This window comes from Dermacentor variabilis, chromosome 5 (assembly GCF_050947875.1).
Source record: "Dermacentor variabilis isolate Ectoservices chromosome 5, ASM5094787v1, whole genome shotgun sequence".
In the NCBI taxonomy this organism is placed as follows: domain Eukaryota; kingdom Metazoa; phylum Arthropoda; class Arachnida; order Ixodida; family Ixodidae; genus Dermacentor; species Dermacentor variabilis.
Window position 1 is genome coordinate 42,986,979 of NC_134572.1, and position 25,946 is coordinate 43,012,924.

The 25,946-nt window shown below is 44.1% G+C and overlaps 1 protein-coding gene across 1 annotated transcript; it reads right to left on the reverse strand.

Moving 5' to 3' along the window:
• On the reverse strand, positions 1 to 24,474 carry LOC142583509 (serine protease 33-like). The gene is made up of 11 exons (XM_075693997.1): positions 24,408 to 24,474; positions 23,369 to 23,448; positions 22,217 to 22,305; positions 21,568 to 21,643; positions 20,129 to 20,318; positions 18,849 to 19,009; positions 17,868 to 18,031; positions 3,199 to 3,277; positions 2,816 to 3,005; positions 1,504 to 1,670; positions 1 to 273 (listed from the first exon to the last, which is right to left on the reverse strand). Exons 1-11 carry the CDS (start codon positions 24,472 to 24,474, stop codon positions 1 to 3), a joined length of 1,536 nt encoding a protein of 511 aa, XP_075550112.1.
• Between the last annotated feature and the right edge of the window lie 1,472 nt (positions 24,475 to 25,946).

Sequence of the window (25,946 nt, forward strand, 5' to 3'; positions counted from 1 at the left end):
TCACGGGTCCGTCGTTCTGGGTTCCGGTGGTCCTGCGTCGCTGGACCTAGTCTCGGCGTTTTCACTAGTTCGGGCCGGAGTGCTCGTGCTGGGTTTCTTGTCCTCCTCGTCTGGCGAGGATGCCATCTGTTCGCGAATCCAGTCGAGGAAGTACGGCACCTCAGTGTAGACTCCGGGTTTCCCGGCGCGGGCGCACCCTTCACCCCAGGATACGACGCCGACGAGCACAGCCCGGCCATCAACGTACTGCACTGCGGGTCCTCCCGAGTCTCCCTGCATAGATCATAAAAGTGTTGCTAAGAGTGGGGAGAATCTCCTTCCGCGAATATCGTAACTGGTTCAAACAAGGCGCGCACATAAAATTGTTTGCGACAGATAAGACGCCATCAGCAGCAGGCGCTCCAAGATTGAGTCTCTCTCGGTGATGGGCCGAGGTCAGTGGTCCTCAACTTCTCTCTGACGTGCCGAGAACTGAGGCGTTCCTTTCAGTCACGGTGTTCACATTTGCCCACGCCGCTTCTTTTTGCCAATTCTGTCCCGCAGTGTCAAGGGAGAAACCCACGGAAAATGAGATACATGTCATTTGGTCCCTCTGCTTACACAGTGCTAGTTCAGTTCACTGCAGACTGCAGAGCCTTCCTGCACATAATTTTTCTAAAGATAATACCAGGCTTGACAGGATGTTCCACGTGCCCCGTCCCATCAGCAATGGTGAATAGTGTTTTTTTTTTTTTCCTTCCTTGTTACGACTGCAGCCAGTGATTAACTTGTACACGTGGCCACGATCGGTGATTCAAATCCTTTCTTGAAGAAGTGCGACATTACTGACTGTACACTAAGCCGAAGTTTATCTACTCTGTAACTACGGCGACTTATTAGAATACACAGAAAAGATCTTCCTAACATTTTTTGCTTTCTTTCAAGGGAGTCTGCAGCACCTTGGCATAAAATCATGTGACTGAGTCATTTAGTTACAGTGCATCATAATTCGTGACTGGAGAAGGCATTCTTAGTCACATATGCTGCTAGCCGAACAAAGAACGCAGAGGTGTGCGCATACAGTATGTTGCGTTATGGCACGTTGTATTTTTGCGGAGCTCTCGTCACTCTTCGCTTATCTACCAATGAGGCCAATTCGAGGCAGTTTTTACGTTGCTGGAGGCTCTGTTTTATAAGTGTATAATGTCTGACTGAGTACGCGGTATGTATGCGCATGGCATGTTATATGTGCATATTGGCATTCGACTTATTTTTCCAAATGGACCAACACCATGATGCTATTGCACACAGCTATTTGCACACAGCTATACGGACAAGATATGTCCGTATACATATCTGCCTAGCTATATAGCACTCTGCGTTTCGGCTGTGGAAACTACCTGCAAACTGCGTTATGGAAAAGATACCTTCTTAGACAATTGTAAATGTATTCAGCCCGCCGTATTTTCGATAGTAGCCGTAAGTTAACACACGTGCCAAAATTTATCAGCTTCGTAAACCCACCTGGCAAGAGTCCTTCCCGCCGCGCCTCTCACCGGCGCAGAACATGCTGTCGTAGTGGATGTTGCCACCGAGGAAGAGCGACCAAAAGGAGAAGTAGCGGTAGTAGCATGTGCCGTCGCCTACCGTGGGTATGGACACTGCCTGCAGCACGTCCGACGTGTAGCCGCCTGCAACGTGCCAACGATACCGACACCATCAATATGTCGTTGAGCGAAGCACGAGAACGGCCCACTACTCTATAGGACAGCTCTCTTCCAAACGCACATGGAGGACACTTCTCTGAACATGGAATAAAAAATGAGTAAACCTTCCCATTCAGCACATTTCTCCCTTTCACCTTTACTGTTTCGAGCATCCCCAGATGCTATATACAAGAGGACGGCACCGTAATCTATCCTATGATGTTTAATAAAAATGTTTCTTTTTTTCTCTCCCTCTCTTTCTTCACACCCCCTTGCAGGGCCGCAAACAGGTAACTCACGTCTATTTTACTTATATGCCTTTCCTATCTCTCTTTCTCCCTCACTCTGAATATGTAACATCTATCGTCCTTGTCAATAAGCTCATTATCTTTTATACACTTTCTGTAATGTTAAGGCGTCTATATTCAACGCTGCTTTTGAACACTCGAGGTAGAGAAAAGCGCGGCTCTTCGACAGACGTAAGTAACTGCGCTTCAAAAGCGATACTTAAGCTATAATTTCCTATCCGGGCGCTTTCACCACCCGTATATTTAGAACGTTTCTTCGCTCAGCGCGCCACTACGACTCAGAAATGGATGGCAGCGCCGCCTGTCGACTGATACGTTCACTGCTCTTTGGTGACGCTCATGCAAGGTGATCCATGTGCGAAATTTTTGTTACCGCCTGCGGCGTCTACTATATTGCACTGAGGCTAAGTGGTGTTTCTCAAGCAACTGTCCATCGTAGGATTCATCGATGTGGGCTAATTAAAAGCAATGTCTTCTGGCCGAAACGGCGCATTGCCTCACTCGGTGGAGTCGACGGGAAACTCAATCGGGGTCCGTTTGTGCGTGTATACACCTGGGTCAGCCTCTACTAATTCACTGGAATCGAGAGTTGTTCATCTGATTACCACAACCTCCCTTGTGGGCTTTATTACAACGTAGGACGTCAGTCTAGGAGCGGGCATCGAGTGGATCTGCGCTTGTGAATGCGTCCGTGCGCCATTCGTTGTTCACGTGAGTCTTTCAGATGCATTACTGATAGCATGCTTCGTCTTCTATACTTTACTTTTTAGGTTCCTGCCGCAATACGCCGGTCATATACTTTTGTTTCTGAGATGGTCTCACCTTCTCTCGTTGTTCCCCAGCCAGCGATGACGATGTCGCCCTTGATCTTGTATCCCTTGGGAGGAAGGCACACGGTGCCGATGTAGCCCTCTGAGCCCTCAATGTCGACGGGCGATTCAAGCTTGAGAAGGCCGATGTCGTTCCGAAACGTCCAAAGACGGAATCCTTTATGGGCGAATCTTTTGAGCCCCTGAAACGACGCCCCATTTAAGTGTCTAAAGAGGGCAAAAACGTATATGTGATACTACAAACCACTTTTTGCCGCATAAGCATATTCAGACTTTCGAAACACTTTGCGACGGGCTGAGAGTTCCCATTCCCTCCTCTGCACAGCTCATATTTCATGACGAGGAAAGAAAAAAAATGACGTAGATGCCGCTTACCTGTCTCACTTGCTTCTGGGCATTGTCGAGGCTGAGCTTGTGGACACCCGCATCGATGCTATAGTCGCCAGCATCCCTACTGCAGAAAAAGGTCGTTGTCAGCAAAATACTCGACTCTTTACTATCAAGTGCTTAGTCCACTGTGGCTGACTAATTTAATAAATTGCTTTGATCACGTTTTCATTTCTCTGCAAATTGATTTAGTATTTTTCTATAAGAATTCCTTGCACGTGCAAGTATTGTCCTCTTCCGGCCTACACATGCCCTTACAGGCAATATTTCTTGAATCATGGTGATCAAGCTTTATTAGAATTGTGTTTGTGTGTGTGTGTAGGGGGGGGGGGGCTCATCGGCCTACTAGAGGTAATGGGGCTGCGAAAACGAGAGATTTCGAAAGGCCGGCTATCGAGGTATGCTCCCCGCACGGTTACGCAGTGCGGAGGATGGCCAATACCGCAGCAAAGAGGTACAGTGCTCGTAGGACATTATCGGCTTCCGCTGAGGGACAAATCCACCCCTTGAAGCTGGCCACTTGGCCCCGGTGCTCTCGTCGGAAGGCTGCGCGCTTAGGGCACTCGCTCATTAAGTGCCTGATCATGAAGGAGACTGGCGTGTTGCACTCTGCGGTTGCTGCTCCGCTGAGTTATTCTGGAAGAATCAGGCACAACTCAGGGCTGTCCAGAGGGCCCGTGTGACGGCAGAGGGGCTCGGCCTCTCTTACCGACGTGGAAGCGGCCCGCATCAGTCCCAGACTGATCCCTCAGGACCTAAATAAAGTTATTCATACCATACAGGCACTAGAAGGGTTGTATTGTATTGCTGTCACTCTCTAGGAGCGGACGTGCCTTCTCAGCACAATAGAAAAAGAAAAGATAGATCTAAAGAGGGAGTACTAGGCTTTTTCTTCTGCTGTCCGAGCCATAAAAATTCGCTGGTACATTTATTCTTTGATTAGTTATTTACATAGGTGCTCCTTACACACCTTGGTGCTGGTGTGTGATAACGCCCTTTCTTTCTAGAAATTTAGCTGTGCATTGCTTCTAACCTCGCCACGTCGTTGCCCCTTTTCATCCTCCTAGTTATGTTCAAAATTCGAGATGTGCTCAGTGGCGCTTGGGCTACGGGCCTGCGGGGAAATGGCTAGTCTAGTACGTGAGTGGAAGGAAATCGGGAGTGCTCACTTTCTTAGGCAATGCGCTGCTGTCAGCACCCAGCGAGGAGCTATGAGAGCTCCACCGCACAGGTGCCGCCTACCCAACCGGAGAGAAACCTGCGGCAATAAAAAAAAAAAAAAAACAGGTAGATGCGATGCTGCCATACACCGAGTTGAAAAACAGAATAAGAGAAAAATTCGGCAGAACTTTCGCATTAATGCTTTAACAGTGGGCCTTGTATATCTTGGGAGATGGGCTAAATGAGGCGTCATATTTTTTTTCAGTGAACAACGATTTCAAACGATGTAGAAACTTAGAAAGTTTAGAGTGGCAGTAAATTAATGTAAAGCAATCTTGGTACACTGGCCCGAGCGTCTAACATCACAACTTCGGTTGAAACGACAAAATTAACATCATGATGGAGATTATCCTTGAGAGGTTGCGTTTGCTACAGTGTCTCCCGCCGGAAATCCTTTTAAACAACACTTTTTGAACAAGCCAATTATTGTTGTGGTTTCAACAGAGAGTGCGACAGTAGATAAGCGATAGCGTTTAGTCTACGTTGATATGCCTACAATCCAGCCGATAAACTATGTGCGTTGGTAAGGCAAGCATTACCTGAAGATAGATTCCAAGTTCTAAAATATTACCAATCAGATGCCATTTGATGTCGTAGGGGAAAGAGAGCCACTTCAATTGCAATCTAGTATTTTTTAAAATAAATTTTGTTCCTAAGGCCTGAGCGCTCACTTTTTCGCTGATACACCTATTTTTGACCACACCCATTGGTGGGTCCACCAGTTATGCCGAGATATAATTATTCGTTCGATATTCGATATTTTTTGGCAGCCAATATACTGGTGTGTGTTAGCTGGGAGAATCGAAGAGCAGCGACATCTGCGTACTTCGCTTTGCCACGGGGCTGTCGTGCGTTACGCGTCCTTTATGGTCCCTCCCAGTAACTATAACGTTTCTGAGAACTCTCTGATCGACAACGTACCTGCCACGGGAATTCCCTGTAGAGTGCTTCCCGTCCTCCAACGATCCTTTCTGAGGCCGTTTGCAGCAAATGGAGGTTACTGTGGCTGACGCCACATTCTTCGCCCCCTTGACAGAAAAGCAAACATAACCGATGATCATACATCGCCCTGTGTACTCTTGTATTGATGGATTGATTGATTGATTGACTGATTGATTGATTGATTTATGGGCAACTTTCACCGACGGCCTACTGTCGACATGATTCTCCTTGTACAAATCCATTTATTTACCACAAAATCTAACACGTATGAGTTGTTCGAGTCGACATACATATCGAACCTAAATAGTTTAGCTCAAGATACACACGACATAAGCGTGTAATTATTCAGCACTCCGGAGAAATAACTGCTTCCAGTACCATCAACAGGCAACTAATCGATGCTGCACGCAGCTTAACTCTTTCTATTATTGTGCTTTCGACAGATACAGATCTCGCACGCGAAATTATCTAGGAGAAATTGACAAGTGGGACCGCGTAGCCGAGTGGTAATATACAATACCCAGTTGTCACGGTTCTCTCAATAGCCAAGATTAAGGGGCAAATGATCATTGGTCGCCCTTTAGTAACTGTAATACGTTGTTTTTGTTAATGACGCCAAACATGCTCAATATTACATAGTGAATGTAGAAGTTAGGTTGTCGAGGTAAATCTAGAAATGTAGAGCAATATTTGCTTTTTTTTTCTCACCTGCCAAATAAAACAGAACCACGAACGTCGACACCACTAGTATCTCGTCACAAGAAAGCGCCATGTCACGTCAATGGGTGCTGCTGCTGTTCTGGTAGGCGGCCCCCGGCGAAGAGGTGAGGTACCCTGGGCCAATCCCTTAAATAAGCGAGACCGTCTCTCTCAATAAGGTCGCATGAATAAACGATCCCGGGCCACTGTTACGGGGGCACGTCATACCACTACAAAACAAGCAGACGGCGACAGGTGCACTCGTACGCACCCGCGCATCTGGAACACGCCGTTACTTAATAGCCCAGCGCGCAGTCTTCGCAACCTTGGGCCGATTTCTGTCACAGGAAGTCCCCGGTTGTTGCACGCCTCGTTTTGTTGCTGTCTACCGCGGCGGGACAACCGGCGACTGGAATCAATGTGACTTTCTGGAAACACTGTACGGACCGCTATACGGTGCACGGCATGGGATATACGCGTGGCCGACAATATTGATAAGCCTCACAGCGTTCGAATTTGCTCGTTTATGAGCGCTGTTTTGGGACGCAGTCGTCTTTCAGCGGCATGTCACGTGATACACTCACGCCCGGTACGTCGTAAACAGCGTGCTTCAAGACCATTGCAACTTGCAGAAGTGGAACTTGACGATGCGCTGAGGATCAACGAAACTTTTGCTAAAGCTTTAAGGTTGTGGGCCACATTAGAAGGTCAATTTACTCGTTTCGGATCGGAATGGCCAACACCATCTACATGCGATAACTGTAGGTGCGAGGAAACAGTCTCCACACCATTTTTGTGAGTATCCCCGCTTCAGTGCGTCCAGAAAATAACTTCAAAGAGCGTTAGATAGTCTTGACAAACGCCCTTTGTCAGAGGAGAGGGTGCTGGAACTGGTCTTAAGGACAGACTTTTAGTAGTGTCGTATTCTCCTCTCATTTTCCACCTTCTTTTCTTGCTCTTCTTTCGTTTTTTTTTGTAACATCTCTTTTCCATTGTCTTTTATTCCCCTTACTGCCTTTCCCCAGCACAGGGTAGCCAGCCGCTCTGTGAACTGGCTAACCTCCCTGACGTTCAGTCTATTCCTGCTTCCTCCTCCTCCTCAATGTTTTTTTTTTCACAAAATATATATACTTTTAGTTTTTTTTTACATTTTATATAGGCTAAAACATTCAGCAACATGATGAAGAAAATTACCTCCCTATCGTCAATAGTTCGGGAGTTACAGTGAGTTTTCCAACTCATAGGCTCGTCTTGCGAAACCAAAAATCAGTACTATTTCTTTTATATATATATATATATATATATATATATATATATATATATATATATATATATTGTTTTAAATACTTCTTTTTCATTTTATGATGTCGCCAAGCAGCCACACGAACAAAAGGAGACCCTAGCGCATCTCATGGGGGCTCCAGCTGGGAATCTGGTGCATCCTCTGTGTAGTTTTAACATCTTTCTCATGTCTTGAAGATTTGCTTACGTTTTTCTCAAAAGAGTATTTTGCTCCACTTAATATTACGCAACCTTTGATAACTTTGTTTTGAATGAACATTTTGATATGAAATTTTGCACGCTCATTCTTCAGAAAGAGATGTGTGCAACTGACTGGAACAAAGGAAATTGACGTAATATCTTTGCATATACACCTCATTTTGCACGTACGTTCGGTTCATATTGGCAATTTGTTTTCACTTTGCTTAGTTTTTCGAACATTACTTTCTTAATGTTTATCAGATTGCATTTATCTTACCTCATTACACAGGACCTCCACTTGTCTACATAAATTCTGAAGCTTCACTCAATTCAGCAATTCATTAGTTACTTATCACTTCTGATGTGACTGGCGCTTTTACCACATTTTCTGACAAAGATTGCCTACCAAAAATACTATGAACCATTTTCTGCACTTTACATTGTTGAATAACCTAAACAAGATGTGCTTATTTGGGAAAACATATGTTTAAATTCTTGCTACTGCTTTAAAGAAAAAATTACCGCCCATGCACCCCCTACAGGTGGTAAACCAGCGAAGCTGAAATGTGTGGCCCCGGTCTTTATTGCCAGGGTTAATTACGACGGCTTATCAAACTCTTTCTCAAATATTGGTTATGTCTGTGTTTCTTAATGAAGTTACGCACACGTTTGGCTTGAGTTTATCACATTGTTTATTTTAAATGCCACACATTGCGCTTCGCATAATCACCATCATGGAGGGGTGCAATGAGCGATTCATTGTCATGCAGCGCGTTCATCAGTCTTTCTGAATTATTTTACTCATTTATGTTTCGTAATATGCTAATCATAGCGTTTATGACTCAATTATGCACTTTAGTTACCAAATGGCACCGGGTCCACACATTTAATTTAATTAAGGACAGGGACACATTTTTGAACCTATTTCGAAGTCGGAGAGAGACTGCTGCGCGCACGCTCTGCTGCGAGAGAGAAACGACGTCACTATCGGCGAAGCCAATAGCGCACCGCACGTCTGCTGCGAGATAATTATGTGATCATGATATCGTCTGTAACCCCGCCCCTCTCTGTGTCCCTTCGCTGCAATAATGCGTAGACAAACGTATTTCCTCTAAATGCGTAAGCATTTCTAAGCCTTCCCAAAGAGAAATTTGTCCGTCTGTCACCTAAGACGAATGCAATGGCTCATATCCCCGCACTAGGGTTTCTGTAGTGTTTACAGCTTAGGGTTTTTTACAGCGAAGCTGTAAAAAATTTTGTGTGGCCTACCGCATTAAAGAAAGGGACGTATTCCTATAAATTATGCCGGAGCTTCGTTTTTATTGCCTATCATAAAGTGGTTGAAACATATGGGTAACAGCGCAAGCAGACGACCACAAGAAGGGAGACACGTACACACAAGCGCTTGTGTGTACCCGTCTCCCTTCTTGTGGTGGTCTGTTTGCGCTGTTACCCGTATGTTTCAAGATGAACCAACTCGCCCAAAAACAAGTATCCATAAAGTGGTTATCGAGGGGAACTTGTCCGCGCGCCCTCATAAAATCTAAGAAAATTAAGCGGCACGTCACCTAGCGGGAGTAGAATTAAAGCTACACGGTGTTTCGGATGAAGCGTTCAAAATTACCTAAAAACTGGAAAGATTATTTATTCGGCGATTGTCGCGGGATGGCTTTTACCACACAATTATTCATTTCAATATCACTGAAGTTAATCGTTAGAGATATAGTTATGAAATTTACACTAACTTTTTAGCTGGAAGAGTACAAAAATTTATCCGTAATGCGAGACTTGAAGCCCAGGCGACATGCCAGGAGTTCCATAACCGGATCTAAATATGCAAGAATGTGACCCTGGTAATTTATGCTGCGCATTGAATTCCGGTCATTTACACCCAGAAAACCCGAAATTGAACTGCCAAAAATCACATCTGTCTCGCTGACGTTCATGAGCCACGTGACTACACCGCACCGTCGGGCGAACATGCAGCTTGATACGGCCGAGCGCGATCGCGACTTGATAAGGAAGCCCGCTCCATACTCCCCCAACGGCTCACTGTGGAAGCATGTAGACGCATCAAATAGCGATAGCGTCCGCGCAGAAGGTAGACTTGCTTATATAGCCACCGCCGATGTGATGGTCAATGTGCAATAGTCGCGGCTGCTCTTGGAGCCTTCTTTCACCGCTTCAACGAAGGAACGTCACGCTCTGTCCTACGAGAACGGTAAGTGGAATAGGAAAAACATGCCTTAACACGTCGTGCGCGATTACCGCAACATGCGCAGACGCAAGATCAGAGCATGCCGTGTTACTTAAATTGCAGTTCCGAGTTCGACTGCGCACCGTCGGGGGTGCAGGTAACATCATTGTTAGAAAGGAAGCAGGTCACTTACCACAGTAAAAAGAAAATAACCTTTCGATACCGATCCCTTGTTCACAGTGGAAAGTCAGCTACGCACAATGTTCTTAAGTATAGTCTTTACCGCACGACGCAAACTTCAGGACTACGCGTGATTCACGGTGCCGGGGAGCTCTCCACTGCGTCAATTGTTATTCGAATAATTTAAGATTTAATATCGAGCTAGGTTCTCTGTGGCTACGATACGCGCACTGTCCCATTTTATCTCGTGGGCCCGTCTTCTGGGCACGCTCTCTGCTAGGGCATTTGTCGATCCGTGGTCTCTAGCGACATCATTCTCGGGCTGCACTGAGACACCTGCAGAAATTTTACGCTGTCGCCGGAATCTTGAAGACTACGCCAGGAAAACTTGTCCGAGGGAGCGGGTGTTTCACGGTCATTAGGTCATGACTAAGTTTACTTACCTGCACACTCGCACTCTGTAAGCCATGCTTCGTAAAAGCGAAGAACTTCGCTCACATCTCGCTGGCACCTTAAATTGAACTCACGTGGCGCTCGCCAGTTGCCATTGAGTATCAGTGCAATGACAAGTGGCAATGTATGCGGGATGCGGTATACTACGTTTGCTTATTTGCACGACTAGATTGTCAAACGTCATAACGCTTCTCCGATTTCAGCGGGTGTGACGTAGTACAACGCAGTATTCTGGTAACACTGTGCTGCTACAATTTCTACGACACTTGCATGATTCCGATGACTTGCTTACGAGTTCGAGCTATTCCCCTCAACACGGTCATGGGGTTAGCGCTGACGTAATTTTCTGAACGAAATGAAGTTACAATTAGCCTTAGTGGGCGAGGTGGCAGTAATAGCTGCCTTTATTCACTTCAACGCAACCTTTAAAATTTGTAGCTGGTTGGACATAAATAACTCGTGGTGAGCATCTTCAAATTTAAGGTGATTGGTTTAGCAGGGCCATACGCATCACTATGTTTTATATTTTATATTTGGCCACATAAATATCGGTGTACCTTTTATGGTGACATTAAAGTATTTACTATTTCTCTAAGCACTTAGTTTTTAGGTATTGTGGCGAACAGTGGCGAAGACAAAGACATTGTAGTGGGACTGGGTCAGAGTCTTGCCTGTCGGACTAAAAAGGCTGCTAAAACCTGTATGCCCTGTGCATTCTTCACTAGCCAAGTGCTAGCCGTTTACTGTCGATTAAATATTCCCCGTAACAGTATGCTTATCTATAGCACCCACGCTAACTTACGAAGGAGACTATGCTTAACAAAAAAGCTTGAAAATGAGCTAAACACCGCGCTGCGAGAGATGGAACGAGAAATGTCAGGCGTTACATTAACAGACACGAAGACAGCGGTTTGGATTTGAGAGCAAAGGGGGTAGCCGATATTCAAGTTGACATTAAGATGAATAAATGTAATTGGACAGGACATGTAATGGGTAGAGCAGGCAGCCTTTAGTGTATTACAGTTACAGAATGGGTGCCAAGGGCAACGGAACGCAGTTAAGAGCAGCACAGAACTAGTTGGTGTGATGAAGTGAGAAAATTTGGATGAATAAGATGAAGTTCACTGACACAAAACAGAGATAATTGGAGAGTACTGGAAGAAGCCTTCGTCCTGCAATTGATATAACTAAACTAATGATGATGGCAGTGGTGGTGGCGATAATAATTTGTTGAATTTTCCTGTCTTAATAATAATAATAATAATAATAATAATAATAATAATAATAATAATAATAATAATAATAATAATAATAATAATAATAATAATAATAATAATAATTTATTATTATTATTATTATTATTATTATTATTATTATTATTATTATTATTATTATTATTATTATTATTATTATTATTATTATTATTAAGACAGGAAAATTCAACAAATTCCTAATAAATCGAATGTTACCTCTATAGTGACTATATAAGCTAGTGACCCAAAGCTGTCTAAAATAATTCGAGTAAATGCAAAAGAATTCAATTAGGCGTGATGTGCAAGTATCCATTTACGACTTTGAGGCGCCGGATGGCGAACGCGTCGTGAGATGCTCCATCCATGATTCTATTTGCTTGGTGGAGGAGGAAATGCGTTCGCTTCTGTCGGCATTGAAGCGACAGAAAAAAGTGCAGCCTTTTCTCGTTGCAACACAACTAAATAGAACTGCTATGAAGTGCCAGTTCATTTCGCCAATCGCATGATTGCTTTTAGAGAAGAATGTCTGGACATGGTGGGGCCATGCTCATAAGTAACGGCGTTGAAGCGGGATTCGCACTACGGGACGGATTGCCGGTCATGCGCCAGCGGGTGAACATGACGCAGCTCAGTGCCGACAAGTCAAGGGACACACAACAACGCCGCAGACGAGCTGCTAGTGGCACGAGTTGTTGCATCTCAGCCACGTCGCGGCTGTCTGCAGACTGAATCGATGATCCGTCCTGTCGTCTGTACCCAGCTTAATATATGTGCTCACGGAAATTTGTCGAGACTACTTCGATCTTGCCTCCAGGTGCGTTTTTTATTATCTGTCATCCACGTTTTGCGGCAGAAACATGGCGTCTAAACCCAATTCATGCGTTGGCATAGGCTTTATTTTGGTTGCACTATTGTCCAGTTCTCATAACGGCTAGTTCAATAGCTCTTAGCTACTTGCTTCAAACGAGCGTTACGAGCACACATGGACCCTGTTGGTTTGTCATTTGTTTTGTACTGTAATAGTTGCTTGGTCTTATATGATCAGTGAATGTGATAAGCCTACTTATTTATACCCCACTTACCGCATTGGCGTGTGACATGCCAAAGTGAGAGCCTGTAGTTTTTTTGGCAAGCGCTGCGTTGTCGGACGCTTCTGGATTTATTGGAGCTTATCTGGATAGTTACACATCTCCACCAGAAAGGTTACGCCAGGCGCCGCCAGATTCAGTAGACTCAGTACCACAACCGAAGATTGACAGGAATCAGCAAGCAGTAAGTTGTTTTCTTTTTTCTATTTCTCGGGAGTGTGTCAGTCGCGGCAGCTGTCTCAGGCATGTCGCACAGCTATCAGTGTTCGTACTGACAGATTATCTTTATACCTTCTCTATCTTCCCGCTCATCTTTTCCATCCTAGGTGGAAAATATTATCGGAAGGTGGCCGATAGCAAACAGGACAGTTTATTCTTGTTAGCCTCTCTGCCATTCACACGTTATTTTTTTTCTCTCTACCTGCGGCCTTGGCTTTCACCCAAACGTTGCGACAGGGCTGCAGACTCGTTCCACATAGAAAAGAGAGAATGGCAGGGAGCTTAAACAAATAATTCTCGTTGGCTACCCTCAAAAGGTATGGAGAGAGAAAATAAGACGACAAAGTGTGTACCCAATCCAACGACAGCAATCTAATATTTATTGCGCTTATGCGCAATAAATGTAAGAAACGGGTGACATTTAAAGCAAACAGGTGCCAAGCACACATACCGATAACTAGCTAGCTCATTGACTCGTAAGTTACCACCAGTTGCCACCGACTGCCACCAACCTCCAAAAATTATACGACCAAAGTGACTATTATTATTATTATTGTTATTATTATTATTATTATTATTAGTAGTAGTAGTAGTAGTAGTAGTAGTAGTAGTAGTAGTAGTAGTAGTAGTAGCGGTGGTGGTGGTGGTGGTGGTGGATGTAGTAGCAGTAGTAATTTACGTAGTAGTAATTGTTAATTGGTAATAACAACACAAACGCACTTTATGGAGGTCTGAAAAGGATGATAACACCGACCCAAAATGAGTAAAATAGTACTTACTCTCGGCTGAATTTTTCTCTGGATGCCCCTGTGATTAGCTGCAGAAGCATGCTGGCAGGTGGTGCGGCATATACACCGGCAAGCTCACGCCGACTCTCACCCTTTTTCTTGCCCGCCACGTGTACATATTAGTCTCAGTTACAGCCAGGAAAGACTAGAGTGTAAAAGTACACGAATGACTTCGCAATCCAATTGCCGCCTGTTTTCCTACCAGTCACAGTAAAGCAAAGAGACGACAGCCAAACTGCCGACCTGACAATGCCTGCTGGGATGTCAGGCGTGTTCTATGTATTAGTAAATATATTATAATTCTGTACACTTTTACTCGTTTACCGAAGTACTTCGAATTTGGGTTTCTGCCTTTAACAGTGCTATATTTTCATCAATGTGAACTGACATAAAGTGTCTCTGCTTACCATCCTCACAATAAGCAAGCGCTTCGTGTCACTGGCTTCCTTCATGCGCAGCACATTAATTTCGTCTTACAACGTCGTCAAACCGGGTAGGTTACCGAACCATTCTATCCTGAAAATCACAAAGCAGCACAGCGCGTACTGGAAGTCAGGAAAGGAAAAGAAAGGTGACAAAGGAATGGCCGTCTCTTTATTTCTCTACCTCTGGTGAAAAAAAGTCTTAAGGAACGTAGGCTTCGAAACATAATACGAGCACAAATATAACGCAAACGATGGTGAGCCACGTCGTGCTGGAACGGCAGTTATTCTGTAACTGCTAACCGCATCGACTCACACGTGCAAGAGAGTTGTGCTTGCGTGCGAAACGCCTGTACAACTACTGCTTGAAACATGGGTAACGGCACATGAACATAGACGGCTAACCACGTGATGGCACAAATGTATTTTATTGGAAAATTTACAGCTCCGCCAGCAGAACACTAGAAATACCTTGGGATCTCACTCTGCCCGCATAAATCTTATTGCTGCTTCTTTTTACTCACATGACATGCGAGCTTTATGACGACAATTAGTTGTAAATTGTTTTTTTTTTCAATGTGTGGGTAGAAAAGGTTGACATCATGAGTGGTGCCTGGTGATCTTTACCTCGTAGTCAAGCGATACAAAGCAAAGACAGGCCTGCTCGAACAAACAAAGGAGCAAACAAGGCATACAGTGTATAGCAAAGTTATGATGGCTCAAACAAACAAACACACATACAAACGAGAGGAAATATTAAAGTAATATTCAAATAACAGTCCAAACGCGCTATAGTTCACACAAAGTTTAAGGTATCCCATTCTACCTCTCAACACAGAGAATTCGCACAGCAATTAATTTCAATTAAGAATATAGAGCAGTGGCTTATGATTCACTTGTATTTCAATAAAGCACTACAATGCAATGTATACATGGTTACACCACAGTTTGCGTCAAGGTCAAGTTCAAGGAATACTTCGCGGAAACTCTTAACTACAACAGCAGTGATATTCCTTCAAAACCTAAATGATGCAGGTCCCAACATATCGCCGTTGCAATTATCTGCAATTCTTGACGCCTCCGAAAATTCCTTTAAGGCACTAACAACCGCTTTCGCAGTTCAATTATCGGATATGGCCCCGATATTCTTTACAGTGAGAGCGGCCTTTTGTGAAGAGCGCGCCCGTTATCTCTGGTCTTTTTCGATGTGGATCATGATTACTGCAATGCAACAAGGTGTTCCCAATATCGTCTTCTTATTCCGAGCTTGTGTTTACACTCCCGAATTTTCATGGCTGTTTTGCGTAGGCGTTAAAAGAACATGAGGAGTCAAGTTCACTGACACTGCAGAAGTGACAGTCGTTTGCTTGTGCGAAAAAAAATGAAAAAAAATATAATTAGACCAAGGAAATCCCTGTTTCTTTTTTATATTTCATGGTATACATTAACTCACAAAAGGCAATGTCGATTAACGTGTAACCAAATGAAGTAGAGTGAAAAAAAGTTATTTTACATAAAAGTGCTGTTTCTTTGGTTTTCAGTGTAAAATTGCCCGAAGCACTCGTAACAGTTGAGATCACAGTAACTAGAAACGGAGATAACAACTTTGGAACTCCACGAATTAGCTTGCATTCATATTGTCATATTGGTTCTTACCACTTGGTTTTTACACTTGTTTACACTTGGGGTTCTAAGATACACACAGTGCATGGTACACGGGCTTGTTTGCCTTCCGCTTCCATCGGAATGCGCCCGCCGCGGCAGGAATCAAAACCGCTACCTAGTTTCCAACAGCGCAACGTCATATTCATTGAGTTAGCGCGGCGTGTAGGAGCGAATACTGCGCAAGGAGGGAGTTCAGTCTGTCAGAATTGAGTTTTGAAGGGCTGGCTATCATCAACAACCACGACAAATATGTGACTGCCACGCCAACCAGTCGCACTGTCACAGGAAGTGTTGCAGTATACTTGAACGATTACTTTGCACGCATCCGTGATAATCTTTTCTGGCAGAGAATTGTTCAGTACATCGACGTATATATATGTAAGTGTGCAATAAAACTCTATTGACGTTCAGTGCGCGTCCTGTATATTTCGTCTCCATGTACATTTTTCTCAATTTTGAACTGTTAATATGAATGCAAGGTGCCGAAACCAACTAGACCGCCTTTACGCTTTTACAGCGACGAATAAAAAAAAATTTGCTTATCAATAAACATCAGTGAGTCGTGCACACACTTAAGGTCAACTACACATTGTGCTTAGAAGGCACGTAACCGACGTGGCTGCGCATTTTTGTAATTATTATTCATCGAAGTTCTGACAGCGAATAAAGGCAGAAAAATGCCGCACTGACCTCGCGACGGAGACATTCCGTTCTTTAAGTGCTCCTTTGATTGCGTTGCTTGGAGGGATTCCGAGCTTCCGCTCAGAACATCGTCACTGGCGTAACTGTATTGTGTCTCTCTTTTGGACGAACGATGACAAAAGTTTGTTAATTTGTATCCCAAGTTCGCTTCTATGTCAGATACGCTTCGCTTCTTTATTTGCAGTTTTATCATTTATGATTTGCCTGCACTTGCATTTCAATCCACCCATGTGTTATAATACAGTAAACCTCGAAAGACAAGAGTTAATGTTTTATACCATGTCGACGCAAACTTAATCCACGTTTCTAATCACCCCTTTTTCTTTCGGGATTATTTCCGGTGCAAGATGCTTTACTGAATCGAACACATTCTTACCTACATGTACGCGTTATGGAATGCCACATTTACTCCGGCATTCACGTTAGAGTAGATTTTTCTAAAGCACATACCAATTCTTATTTGCAATTATTTGACGCTCGCGGTCTGCATCGCCAAGGGATGACTGCGACTGCATTATCAGTTATGAAATTATTGCGTTCTCTCAGGGAACCTGGCTATAGGCGCCACTGAACAGCTGGAGAAGGAGAAATATGAGAGGGAGAGACAGGCAGCTTCGGCAGTGTAAATAGCGGCTGGCTACCCTGTGCCGGGAAAAAGGGGGCAAATGGAATGGAAGGCGATAGGAGACACGCGATGAAAGAAACGATATGAAACATGGCCGCATAAACTTCATACAGCGTGCTACAACTCTTTGTCACACGGTCCGTATGACTGCACGTCACTGAACAGAATTACCGATAGAATACTTCGCCTAATAAAAACTGCAATATTTACGCAATCGAGCTTGTGTATTGTAACGGGACAACATAGCAATGGGCGAAGAGCCGGAAGGAAGAGGAAGACGACGGCATAAAGATGATGAAAATGGCCTGCAAGTAAATCGATAGCCAGCCAACCTCATCGCCTGGCTTTAATTGGTGGCATTGGTGGGATTCGAACCCACGCCATTATCACACTGGTGAGTGGCTGGTTATCGCCGTTTATTTACGAGCCATTCTTAATCAACTGTTCACCGCCTTAATTCCCTCCTCTTTCTCTTTCTTTTGGTGCTTGTGCCAGCGCTGCTGTTTTTTGTCCAAATAGAGTCTAAATAACCTTCGATATGCTCAGCCGATGCTTACGCTGACATTCTTTAGCTTTTCATAACGGCTCTGTCCCACGTTTTCCTACAAAGCGTGTTTCAGGTGCACAAGGAGGACAGAGGATCTTCCGACTCTTCACTTTTCTTTTTCTTTCGATTTTGTACTGGTGCGTGGCTTTCTATGAAACACTTAGCAGTCGCTACCTGCCGAACTTTTTCGAGTTGCCCCGTATCCAGTCGACGTAATGAGAAACCTTGGTGTAAACTCCGGCATAGCGTGCCCGAGCGCATCCACGGCCGAACGATACGATGCCCACGACGATTGCCAGACCTTTCTCCGTTTGGGTCGCTGGGCCGCCAGAATCCCCCTGGAAGAATATTTTTTTTAAATCGAGTCAAACGAGATGTAAACTTTTAGCAATGGTAGTAACTTTGTAGGCAGCATGTAAAATCACTTTGGAAGTTTTTCCTTTTTTTTTTTTGCCAGGCGAAGTGAGACTTTTAATGCTTTTCCTACGCCTTGAACTTTTGTACGCGACACTGCGCGGAAAAAAAAAAGAAAGGAAGCATGCAGCTTCTTGGCGTATATGCAGCATGAGCACAGCTCTCGTGCCATCTGTGTACATAATGTGACCTTCCAAGCGGTGAGCGTGATAGGCTTTTGTGCCACGCGATATCCCCGCTGAATTTCTTGTGCATTGCCATGTCTGTCGTTTTTATTCCTTACCCATCGCGGAGCAGCATACGAGAGTCATAACCCTCTGGCTAACATCTGCACCCATTCTGCCATTAAGCCTTTTCTCTTTATCTCTAACTGACAAGATTTGTGATGGATACCATGTGATCGCGCTCCCTATGCTGCATTACTATAGCTCGTTTGCATTCCAGTCATCGTGGCCGTCATCTTGGCGTACTAGCATGTCTAGAAGCTGCCTAAAAGAGAAACGTTACAGCACGAAAGGTGTGATAATCCAGTGAAAAATGGTCATCAACCAAAGGACGACAACGGATGCGTGATAATATGGTACGCTGACGTCATCGCTTGCGTACTGGCACGGTAAAAAGCTGCATCCGTGGCGTCACATCCAAACTATGTATTGTTAGAGGACCATCTGAAGCGCCATTAGGTTCCATAAGCGTAAGCATCCCTCGTTAACGCATGATCTGCCCGATTCGTCTACTCACCTTACAGGACCCTCGTCCTCCGAGCAGCGCCCTGGCACAGAACATGATTCTTCGGTCGTATAGCGAGCTCAGTGTAATCAACTGGCTGTACTGGTAAGTGCAGAAGAGGTCACTTCCCACAGGGACTGTCACCACGTGCAGGTCCTGTGATATCTTTCCGGCTGCGAGCCAAAGAAAAAAATATGTTATCATAATCTGTGGTCGACACCACGAAGTGTTTTTTTAATGTTTAAATGCTTGTTTTAATCTTATGTGGTATTTCGCTAGCGAGTGTTATGTAATGTACGTTATACATCAACGTGACTCCACTATGCTTTCTGTTATCTACGCCAAAACTGTATTGGAGCAGTTTGAGGTTGCTGTTCCGCATTCAGCATCTGTTCATATTCCTTAATATTTCTCAGCGCGCTGTAATAACGTCAGAAAGTTGTCAAGTTCGTTGGCCTTTTCGGTGATAGAAATGTCGTGGCAAATGGTGTCGCTGCAAGGAATAATTGAAGTGAATGTTACGTCATCCTAAAGTGAAAGCACCACATGCAGCGAACGATCTAGGGAATACGTGCGTCTCCTAGGCATCCAGGGCAGACGCCATGGGTGTCCAACAACGTAATTCGGATTACAGCAGCGTGAACATGCGCTATAGCCTCCGTAGAGTTTGTCTAAGTAACGGGAGAGAAGTTCGTTTGGCCTTTTTACCAAAGGCAGCCGGTCCGAGAAAGCTTTCATTTAGGCACCCGTTGCAAAATCGGCAGGAATGCTATCACTCTGTGCAGCTCAGGCAGCCACAGCAATGGAGGTGCTGTGGCTGAGGTACAGTGCTCAAAAACTGAAACGATAACATCAATAAACAGCAAATAACACCTTTTACGCGTAATTAGCTGGAAGTGCGACGTGCATCGCTCTGTACTCGGTTTCTAAGCACGGAGCACGGCCAAGCGTTTGTTTAGGAGTCTGAATTAAGCCGCTGTTACAAACACAGTTGAACCTGTAAACGAAATTACGCATTCGAGTAGTTTCGGAATTCTTCGCGTTTCAGCTTTTGAGCACTGTACGCGTTCGTTTCAAAGCCTCGTGACTATCGTGCTTTTCCTGTTTTGCGAAGCTCCCAGAGAATTGATTACCGGAGGTTAGTTCCACCGGAGAAGCATTCCCCAAAGAGGAGCTGCTTGCCCATTTCCCGATAGACAGTCAGTTCTAACAGACTCCGCAGCAGGAAACCTTTGAAATCACGACGGAAAACCAAACGTGGATGCGGGGACACGCAACTTAGCTTTCCTTACTCTCACGGGTCCTTCCCCAGCCGGTGATGGTGACGCTTCCTTCCATGCGGTGGTACTTGTCTGGCAGACACACCGGCGCTACGTATCCGTCTGAGCCCTCAAAGTCAAACGGCTCGCCCAGCTTGAGCAGCGCTATGTCGTGGTTTGCTCCGTCCGTGCCAAACTTGGGATGCCGTCGGATGCTCGACACCTGCACGATATGGCGCCGAATTCTCGTTATTGTGGGAGAATGCCGAAAGATCCACCACACGGTGACCGTTACTACAATTTTCGAATCGCTTTGGAGCACTTAGATGACCGCCCTTTCACGAAGGATGTCTTGCGCCCGTGACCTTGTGTGTCTGCTGTGTGCAATGCCACAAAGGTGCTGGTGCGTTTCTTGGAATGCCTGTATAACCTCCTGTGACTGACTCAATGATGCAAGCTTTGTGTGCGTAACAGTGGAGATTATGACCTTATATCTTCCTTCTCCTCTTTGAATCACATTTCCCGCTGTGGTGGTGTAGCCTACCGGGTAACCTGGTTAACCTCCCTACTTTTCCCTTATGACTTAACTCACTCTCTCTCTTCTAATCGATTTAGTGATAGTGCATCCTTGCACAGTGACCAAATGCGGACGGAAACGGAGCTGGCGACAAAATTTTGTGTGTGAGTGTTGCGTTTCTTGACGAAGGTCGAATTGTAAAATGCGGATTTCAGACAAATGAATATGACGATACTTATGGTAGTTCTCAAATGCCTGTGTGTCTGTCTGTGCATCGCATACAGTCAATTTATTTATTTTCGTTGTTATTAATGAATGCTTTATCTCTGTATTGTCTTTCTTTTTGATCCTCTTGAGAACGTATACAAAGTAACAGCACTATTGTTCTGTCGATTTTCTGCTGCAGTGCGATCTTTTTCATTTATCGCAACTCATTTCCACTTGAGAATGTGTAACCTCCACCCAAACGACGTAGTAAACCAGATTTTTACACGTTTATCACTGGCAGTAATTGTGAACAACATGAAGCAATATTTATTCAACACGTTGCCAACTTTATGCTTTAATCAGCTGAAAAATACACTGACGGTTGAAATTTTTGACGAAGTTAACTACACCGTAAGATTAAGCATACACTGCTTACGGAAAGCTAGAATATCTAGTCTCAGAGCCACGTCTCACACCTAAACCGTGTGCCCATGCTAACTTTAGCCAACCCGCTAAAAAAATTAATAAACACGGTTCAAACACAATTATAAAAACTACAGTGTTCAATCATAGGCGTTCTGACAATCGAACACCTTGAAATCGCATCTTACACTTGGTTTTTCCAATAATTTTTCTAATTTAACAGCTTGGTTAGCGTTATCTGGGACATCCTGTATACGCATGAAATGTTCGTCAACGCGATCAAGGGACTATTCACGAAGATTGCGACTTTCTGCGTTTTACTTACATTTCTGCGTTGATAATGACTCGTTCTTTTTCCAAGATTTATAATACCAGCCACGACCGTGAAGCCATTTGGAAACCTGCGTCAGTTCGACGTCGAAGTAACATATTAGTTCATCACAGGGAACATCAAAGCTGACTCGTGAAACGCCAAGCTAAATATGCATTGAAGACTCAATAAGACGCTTGTATATAAATTGTTCTATACGTTGCCTTTTTTATGAGGGAACGAGGCTTCTGCATATTGGAGCATTTGATAATGCGCATTTAAACACTTTTTTTTTCTTTCTTGATCCAATAGGTTGATAAGACGATATTGTTTCCTCCATTTGCCAAGGGTCAAGCAATCTATCTTCTATTTTATTTTTCTTTATTTCCTTTATTTTTTAATTTAATTTTTTTAATCTATTTTTTGCTCAACTGTTTTCTTGCGTTTAAGAACATTTGCAAGCAACGAATCCTAGCCTAGTATTTCTGCTGAAATACTAAACTCACAGGCAGATTACTTAACGCACTCATGCGGCTTATTGGTGAAAATAGAAAAGCTTTGTGTAAGCAAAATATTTGCGAATAGCGTTTCTGCTGAGAGTAAACGCTTTCAAAATAAAGATGCACCAATTTTTTGCTATTAACTTTCAGCGCGCCACACTCACTTGCGAACGCAGTGTGCAGCGGTCAGAACAATTGTGGGTTCAATTATTGAGCCACCACAGAAGTGGTAACCATTCCTCTGTAGGGACACCTGGAAATAGAACGCATATATTAGTCAGACAACGCCGTAGAAGGATCCGGTATACACTCGGTGAGAAGGTTGAATAAAAATATGTTTTGGAGATTTTTCTAAAAAGTAAAGCTGGAACCACTGAATGAATGAATGAATGAATGAATGAATGAATGAATGAATGAATGAATGAATGAATGAATGAATGAATGAATGAATGAATGAATGAATGTTTGATGTTTCATGGCGCAAGGGCCAAGTATGGCCAAAGAGCGCCATGTCCTGGCGAACCACTGTTTAACATGGAAAAGTACATGGACTCCCTAATCTACGCAAGTTGGGCTTTGTTGTTGATGTCGTCGTTCACTTTTTTGTCAATTTGTTGGCCAATCGAATAGCGCTAGTTGTGGACGGACTCGTGCTGATTGGGAAGTTCGGATTTTTGATGGACGAAAGCTAAATTTGTCGCATTAAGCATTCAGTTCTCATTCACATACAAGCACTTTTAAAGTAAAGGATACTGTGCATGGTGCACTCATATTTAACTCGTATTTTTATAATCATGAAGGATAGCATACAATGCTGGTGGATGCGTTTAGTTATTTTGCGTGTTTCTTAACGAAAGATGAGAAAAGTATCAAGTTTAGACACGCAACCTTTCAAGAAGCTTTCAATATGTTTTTCACACCTTCGATCGAGCACAAGACAAAGCTGCTTGAAAACGTCTGTTGGCTTTTGATTTCGGGCTCACTGCATTTAACGTGCATTCTAGGTCAAACGCTATTGTCAAACCACATAGACAACTTTTCATTTAACGTACGCGCGAAGTCCACAGTACACAGTAGCATTTAGTAGGTATGAAGCTGTGATAACATGGTGTCTTAAGTCTGGTGAATATTCAGCGATAGTCCTTAATACCGTGCCCCATATAAGTATCCTGTAAATTTGATCACGAATCCGCATTTAGGAGTTCGAGGAATCTCTAGCACTTCCAGTATATCCGGTGATATCCTAGATCTAATGCGGCCTCGCTTTAGAGCACCTGTCAGTGCTGCGTAGACACTATTCATGCGCTACAGCTCACCTGCCATGGCGCTTCGCCTTCTCTTGCACGCGAACCGCCAATGATTCTTGATTGAATGTCCCTGGCGACTCCACACTGGACTGAAGCAGGACGAAATGTCAGTCACTGGTGATCGGTAAGGAGAAATTAACGATACGCCGTACATTGCATATGAGCCGGGTCTAATTGTTTTTCGATGCCATTTTCGGGCGTGGACAATGCGTAGGTTTGTCGATTTTCCTTTTTTTTTGGGGGGGGGGGGGTCTGCAAAACATTATTTGTACATTTATTGCACAGAACTAAACCGTGCGTACCCTGCAGTTTTCCCCACTGCAGTAAATACCAACTAGGCCAAGTTCAAGCTCTTCTAAATACTTTCTTTGTTATTCTGCTTTTCACTTTTTCACACTGGGATCGCTCAAAGTCTCTCACCTCCGTGGTTATTTGACTCGCGTGCCGTATAACCCGCGCCCCAACTGAAACTTTGTCCTAAGGTTTGTCTTAACGCTCGTTCTTTTTTTTTTTTCTAAAGGGAAAGAAATACACCAATGGCACGCACGGTTGCAGCGTCAGTTTCCCAAAACGAAGTTCTTAGATTACCACCGCTTTTGTTTACTGGCCATTCTGTGCTGCTGCTGAGCATGAGGTCGCAGGTGCGACTCCCGGCCACGGTAGTAGCATATCGATGGCGAAGTGTAAAAAAACGCTCTTGTACTTAGATATAAGTGCACAATAAAGAAAAAAAGTGCGAATAGCCGAAATTAATTCGGAGTCCCCCACTAAAGAATCTCTCATGCCCCTGGTGTTGCTTTTTGACGTTAAACCTCACTATGCGATTTTTTTTTCGACGGTCCCGAATCCGATGCCTGCTGGGGTGTTTATTTCTCTATCTCTTTCTTTATTCTTATCTACATCTTCATCCTCATCATGGCCTTGTTTTTGCAAATCGACAATTACTAAGGAGCTACTACTATAACGAGGCCTCGAATTTCCGTAACAGTCATCGCTGTAGAACAAGGGAAAACACGGAAAAAGAAAATGTTAACGAACAGTGGCTTACCTGCGGAGCTGTTTGCTGCATCCGCGCCAGCGGTGGCGGCGGCGACGAAGAGCAGCGCAGCCCACATGACGGGAAAGGCATCAATGACGGCGCCAGCTTGCTTTTTGAGAGCAGCCCAGTGCACTCCGCACCCGCCCTCGCATAACTTCCTGAATTTCGCGCTCGTGCGCTGGGATGCGAGCGCGTGGCCCGCGAGCCGGCCACCTTTGTGGGCCGTAAGTGGAGCGTGAAAGTGCCGGCGCCGAATTCGATACTTTGTTCCGTGTGAAAGTACTAGCGTGTGAAAGTGAGGTAATCATGCTTGAAACAAGGCATTAGGCATACATTGCATCCTGCCTCTCTCTCTCTATCTCTCGTCATGCTTTATTTTTTCTCTTGGTGAGACGACTGGTTCTGATAAACGGAAGTTGATTGCTTTGAGATTGTTTTATAGTGCAGGGCAATTTCTTTTAATTTTATGTGCTTGGTGCTTCTGAACTTTACTAGAGGGCGAAATTATTGCTGCAAAGAAATAATTGTAATAGCGACTGCGCGAAATTACTTTCCAACCACCAGAGAAGCAGTGCACAATCCAAGGAATATATAGTGCTTTGAGTTCCAGTTTATTTCATGTAAACACAGACTTGTTAATTCAGCATAATATACAGAAAGACGTCCCGAAGTGGTACACTGTGGAGGGACCTATTAAGAATAAAGGCACGAACATAAGATGTGCAAGAAGGCAATAGGAAGCGTGAAGCAGGAAGAGTAGGAACCTAAAAAAGCATATATTTTTTGCCTCAGACTTATAGTTAAATCTGCCATACGTGATTGCAACGCCATCAATATAACGTAAAAACTACAGTTTGGCCACGCCAAAGAGTTTTAAATGTAGCTAAATTGACAAGCTAATGATGTATTTTAAGGAATTTCTCGAGGGAATTGCTCATCACTTCTCTAATTACTTTCGCGGAGTGTATTCTCTCAAAGGCGCATTCTGCTATAATCGTAAGGTGGCTAGTTCACAAGCGGGGGCTTCAGTAAACAAGGCGCCTTCTCATCTTGCACATGTATTCGATGCTGCTGTCTTTCTTTGTGGTGCTGTTGAATTTTATGCAGCCGAAACGAACCTCATTTCTTACAGTATATTGTTGTTCTCGCTGCAAATTGGGCGCTGATGTTGGTGACCTTAAAGACAGTGGCACCCGCTCACAGAGTGGGATAGGCCAAAAATTGGTTGGATTTCAGAAATGTGTTACAAGTATATGAATGTCCCTGAAATAACATCTGTTTTCTTGTCCTTATTTAATACACCTTCCTATTTGTAGTTTATCTGTGAGGCCTACCTCTTTTTAACTATCGTCAGTCTTTACCCGTCCATAAAAGTTCATTATTTGCTCCTTTCTTCGCATCAGTCGAATAAGCTGAGGACGAGGCCCGGGCCTGGAGATAGACTGCAATATGGATTGTCAGTGACTTGCTTTCGTTTTACAAGTGTGCGAAATATTCAGCAAAACATAAACGTCAGTCTTAGTGGCAGTTGTAATTGAAAACTGTCGA